Below are 6,000 nucleotides of genomic sequence, written 5' to 3'. Positions count from 1 at the left end.
AGAGGCAATAAAATTCTGTAAATCACTAAAACATAATAAAAAAAAGCCGAATTCCACCACGTCAATGTGGCAATTGATGCACTACAATCAGGACTTCCAAAGTGCGGCTGCAACGAGAAAGTGAAGCAGCAGATGGAAACCGCAATTCAGCTCTCGGAATGTGCAAGCAAGTGATAAACGAATGAAGCCGATCATCGAAGCTTTTAAGTGAACGCCGCCAGCGCCATTGATATCCTGAGCAGGAAACGTCCAATGGACACAAAGTTGTGATCCTTCCAGGGTAACCACTCACCACAACGCCGCAGTTTCTTCGGGATCTCAAGCAATCAACAGACCAATATCAAGCTGTTTAATTAGCACGCGGAAGTTGGAATCTGGTCGTACTGTCCTCCTCCCATCCAAGCCCTTGAATGAATGCCCCATTGCCACATCCATCCCAACTTCGCAGCAATGGGGACACTTATCCATCCCACTGAAGTTGGCTCCACCGTCGGATGGATTCCATTGAAAGTTTAGCGTCTCCGATCCATGGCCACAGAGTGCCCAGGCCCTTCGCCACTACCCACCTCGCAATTGCTATTCTTCATTTCCCTGGTTCCACCAGTTCTACGCTCTCCACACCATAGTTGCTGGATTTGAGAGTTGGGTTCTGTATAGCTCGCGATTTTGTACAGGGGTTGAGTTTTCACGAGTGCGGGAATGGCGATGGCGTTGAGAGAGGTCGGGTGCGCGGCACAGCTGCCCGCTACTGTCACCTCGTCGGCCACGGCGTCGAGCTCGAGCTCACCCTGCGTGGTGGGCATGGCTGTGCGGTGTCTTCCCGTCGCGCGTGGCCTCAGAATCGGTGCATCTAGGACGAAATTGTCGTTATCCGCCCCATCGCACGGCGCTTCTCGGTCGCAGAGGAGAGGAATAGTCTGCGAAGCCCAGGAAACTGTCACTGGTGGTATCTTCAATCTGCTTTAACCCAGCTTGAATTTCGCTTATGTTTCGCGCATCGCTCCGTATGCGAACTTCGTGCCCGTGGAAATTCGTTTACGTTCAATTCCTTTGCATCAAACAATTTGGTTTGTGCAGCTCTGGAGTAGGGCATTTTCTTGGTAGCGCATTTTGCATTGTGGGTCGATTGTAGAGGTCTTCCTGCTTGGTGCTTGTTTGTTCACTCTTGTGACACTAGATCGTTCTCGGCGCACTGACGTGCTTCTACATGTCACATTTAGTTCTTTGTAAGAGGTTGGTATCTGAGATATCTCTCCCATAGGTTTTTTCATGCGTAATTAATGGATGATTCTGTCTTAACATCTTTTAATACGCTTCTGAAGAATCTGTAAGGCGAGTTGTGATCGATTTTGTGCTCTTGGTTTTACGTAGCCATCGGCTTGTCTGTTTGAGCGATACAAATTTTAATACTTTGTTAAAATCATTAGTTAGGTGTAGTATTTCCAGAGGAGAAGCTCGCAAAGATGCCTCGCTGTAACTCACGTTTTTAGAATTTCTTTTTATTTCCAAGATCTTTTCTTGTGTGGGTTGATAATTTGTCATTGTTCAGGTGTTAGGAGTCGTCCGTAAGGTTTCTTGGTATGCTTTATCAAGTGTTTTTCACGCATCACACGTAACTCTCAATGTTAGAGCCCTATTTTAGAAGCACCTTTACGCTTACCTAACAAAATAAAGAATGGTCAGCTGGCTAAATACATCTTTATCTGCGTATCTAGTGTTCTAGAGATAGTCTTGTTTTCTCCCGGACCTACTGCTAAGATCCTAAAATCGTTGCGAACTTCCTATAAGAAACTTGATGGTGCCGCATTCCTGCTCCCTGTGTCCTTTTCACTGTTCTTACCATTATAACCCTATCCCTCCTGTGCCTTGTATCCCCAGTGAATTGCTTGTTCTTCGACTCGCTGATTTAAATCTGTATCTCACTCTGCTCGTATTTGTCCATCTATCAGTCGCAGGTGTTGTGAACGAAGAAACCTGGAAGGAACTTGTTCTAGAAAGCACAATCCCCGTACTGGTAGACTTCTGGGCACCTTGGTGTGGACCTTGCCGCATGATCGCCCCTCTGATCGATGAGCTAGCGAAGCAGTACGCTGGCAAGATCAAGTGCTTGAAACTCAACACAGATGAGAGCCCAGGGATCGCCACTGAGTATGGGATCCGCTCCATCCCTACAGTGATGCTGTTCAAAAACGGAGAGAAGAAGGACACCGTCATCGGTGCTGTGCCCAAGTCGACATTGGCCACAACCGTAGAGAAGTACATTACACTTTAGACAAGCTCCAGTTTGGGGGAAGTTCGGGATGGATCTGGGGGATAGAGACTGGTTTAAGAACTGTGGCGTTTTGTCGATATAGAAACTTGTGGTATATTCTTGTTGTCATAGAATCAGTCGACTCTTCAACACACCTCTGGAATCCTCTACTTATGGTCACCACTTGAATCGGTACATTGCGGCATTGCATCAACGTCTGCTCCATGCCTTCGCTGCCGATTGTGTGATCGACGATGGCTGAGACTCTACTAGGTGCTTTTCTTGTATTATGTTCAGATTTTGCGATGTAAAGAGCAGCGATTCCTCTCAATCCTATGCAAATGTCGTGCTACTAACCCACATGTGCACCAGATTTTTTTCCAAATTTGCTGTTTGTGGGTGATTATTCTCCAATGTCCTCCATGTCTTAGCCAATTATCGTAGGTTTTGTTTTTATTCAGCACATTGGTTTTTTATTTATTGGTTGAACTTAACTAATTCTCTTACACTGTACAACAATTCAGGATGGGAATTCGTGATATTTGTGAATGTTTCACTGTTTGCATGTGTAATCATTGAATTGTCGATTACAACAAACACAATTTTAGATTGTATTTTTTTGGTTAATTGTGAGAAATTAATTGGTAACTGGTCACCTAGGTTAGCTGCACTTTTGAAATAGGGTCTTTGTATTCATAATAGAGGAGCATTCATAAATGAAAAACACAATTGGAATAGTGAATTTAGTTATTCTTTAGATTAGATTTTCATTTACGAAAAACTATATATTCCAAAATCACTTTGAATATATACATTCTAAATTCACTAAAAATATAGTATACTAAAAAATAATTTGAATTAGATTTTTTCTGAAATTTAGAAATTCGTAATAGAATCTAAGTCATAGAGACTTGGAAGATTTACAAACTATTCTATGTCAAAATTAGCAATGAATATAGACACTAAATATTCATTAAGACTATATATATATATATATATATATATATAAGTGGGTATTTTATTGTTTGTATTATCTAGTCTTTTATCTTTTATTTATTATTTATTATTTATTAAGAGTTATAAATGTTATTATAGTTTTAAATAATAGTGGACTAAAATTCGTTTTATATCTATTGTAAAATCCTTGTTGTATACAACAATGAAAAGAATATAGAAAATACTATGGCTAGAAGCATTAGAGCTTTGATTAAGTAAAGAATGTTATGTTTAACTTAATTTTAATTTATAGTTAAATAGATAAATAAATAAATTTGAAACACCATCTTTCTTAATTATATTTCAATCATAATATTTGCTATAACTTATATCAATTGTCCAAGAATTTTAGTTTAAAATGTAATATATTAAAATTTGGTAAATAAATCATTTATTTATTACAATGTTTTGCAAGAATTCTTTGGCCTTCTAATCTTAGATTAATATAGAAGTAAGTTAAATAGTCTTTGACTGATTATTTTTATTGCTTATGATATGTCTTGCTTTTTGGAAACCTACGGCCTTTATTATACATGATTTACTTTATTGGTGGTCTTAAAGTATATTAATTTGCAACTAAAACAATTAATAAAAAGTATGGATAAAAATTAATTTTAGGAATATAAATTAAAGTAAGAAAACTTAAGTGTCATATTAAATAGAATTACAAATCAATTTTGTATATATTTAGATTGGAGGATTTGGTTTTTAAAGTAAAATTTGATATTTTTTAATATTGAAAAGATATAATAATGCAAATATTATTATTATGAGCATCAAATTATATATATATATATATATATATATATATATATATAATAATAAAAAAATAAAAAAATCTAATTTACCTTGTATCATATATATATATATATATATATATATATATATATATATATATATGTGTGTGTGTGTGTGTGTGTGTGTGTGTATATGTGTATGCGTTTAAAATATTATCCTTTTAGAAATCAATAGTTAAATTAATATCTTTGAAACTTATGAAAAATAATATAATATTGGTATAAAGTTGGTCTTTAATGTTGTAATAATGTTAATAAATTTAAAAACTTCAAATATATATATATATATATTATTTTAAAATATTCAATAAGAAAAAGTAAAAATATTATTTATATTAAATTAATCATATTATTGAACTTTTTTATAATAATTTATATTTAAAATAATTTTATTATAATTATATATAATTCTAATTTTAATTATATATAATCTATATATATTATAATAAAATTTTATTTTATTAAATAATTTATTTTTTAGAAAAAATAAAATATGCAATATTTTATATATATATATATATATATATACATTTACATATAAATATAAGAATGTTAAATTGACACCACTAGTTATTAATTTGATCTATCTTTAATTAAAATCACTAAAAAATAGATCATTACCAAATTAAACTAATATGGATATAAATCAAAAATTAAAAAATATGTTGTTAAAGTACACTTTGTTATTATAAATATCATTAGTAATTGATTGGAACAATTATGGTTGATATGGGTATAAAAATAGTACAATTATAAAAACATGACCAATAAAACACTTCAAAATTGATGGCTACAATAACAATAATAATATATTGTTATGTGTTAATAATGTTCATGTTACCTAATTCATTGTTGCTCTAAATTTGTGCAATCTTCTTCCATCTTGTTCACTTTAAAAATATTGATTTTGCAATTCTCTACTACAATATATTTTATCTAGAGAGGAAGGGAAGGACAATGACCACTTTGAAATTAGTCCATTTCAAAGTAAAAAATTCACTTAATATGGACCTTCTATCAAAGAAGCATAAATCAATTTATACATGCCTAAGATTATATAGTTTGTTGACATCACTTTGAAAATGGTCACATTTTCTTTAAGTGTCACAGAGGTTGCACTTATAGTGGATTTGATGCAAACTTACTTTGTCATTATAGTTTAGCCACGAGACTAACAAGCTCCTTATTTAATTTGTATGCACATTATTTATATGTAAATAAATGTTGATACTTATTGATTCAAAATACAAGTTATAATCATAGTCTATTTGTGTTCTTGGCGGAACATTCTATTGCTTGTCACCTCCAATTTATACAAAAGACATTAATTACTCAGATGTAGAGATAGCTCAAACAAGTGTTATCATTGCATTATACTAAAAAGATCTTATAAGTTATGTAGTTGCATGCTCTATCTATAATAAATAGCAATGTCTTCATCAAATTGATCTTCATGGTCATTTGTTTATTTTTATTTTCATTAAAAAAAATCTTTGTGACATTGCATATTAATATGCATAAAAATATAATAGGACAAACAAGGTATTTATTTTTTTCTCATCTTAGATGTATACAACTTGCAAAAAGGTATTTATACAACATAGTTATAGATTGCACATATGAAACAAATAGCTTTAGAATGTCCATGTTAGATATTGTAGGTGTTACAAATTCAACACACCCTTCACAATTGTAATTGCATTTCTCAAAGAAGAAATACAATCATTCTTATATTAGATATTAATGCAACTTGTTTTACTATATAGAGCACTACAACTCATCAACATTGGTACTGATAAAGACTTGGCACTAATAAATGCCATTGAAGATTTTTTTTACATCCAAGGTTTTACTTTGTACTTTGTACATTCAAAAAAATATATTTGATAATTGCAAGAATTTTTTTTTATTTAAAGAAGATGGTGGTTGATCTAACTTTCTAGCAAAATGAATAGA

General features: G+C 33.0%; 1 protein-coding gene across 2 annotated transcripts; it reads left to right on the top strand.

Annotated features, from left to right (window-relative positions):
• The first annotated feature begins 598 nt into the window (after positions 1–598).
• Positions 599–2,582, top strand: LOC112282701 (uncharacterized). 2 transcript variants are annotated; one of them, XM_024520678.3, is made up of 2 exons: positions 599–943; positions 1,950–2,582. In XM_024520678.3, exons 1-2 carry the CDS (start codon positions 700–702, stop codon positions 2,270–2,272), a joined length of 567 nt encoding a protein of 188 aa, XP_024376446.1. In that variant the 5' UTR covers positions 599–699; the 3' UTR covers positions 2,273–2,582. The 2 variants fall into 2 exon arrangements, with proteins under 2 accessions (XP_024376446.1, XP_024376445.1); XM_024520677.3 differs by having other exon boundaries at positions 599–946.
• Positions 2,583–6,000: the final 3,418 nt, after the last annotated feature.

This window comes from Physcomitrium patens, chromosome 5, assembly GCF_059467195.1.
Source record: "Physcomitrium patens ecotype Gransden chromosome 5, ASM5946719v1, whole genome shotgun sequence".
NCBI lineage: Eukaryota > Viridiplantae > Streptophyta > Bryopsida > Funariales > Funariaceae > Physcomitrium > Physcomitrium patens.
This window is presented reverse-complemented; position numbering and strand designations above follow the sequence as displayed.

Excerpts from the sequence above, each read along its gene's own strand:
- LOC112282701 (XM_024520677.3), top strand. The coding sequence starts at position 700 with ATGGCGATGGCGTTGAGAGAGGTCGGGTGCGCGGCACAGCTGCCCGCT. Across the intron at positions 947-1,949 it reads CCAGGAAACTGTCACTGGTG|TCGCAGGTGTTGTGAACGAA; the intron begins GTATCTTCAATC and ends TCCATCTATCAG.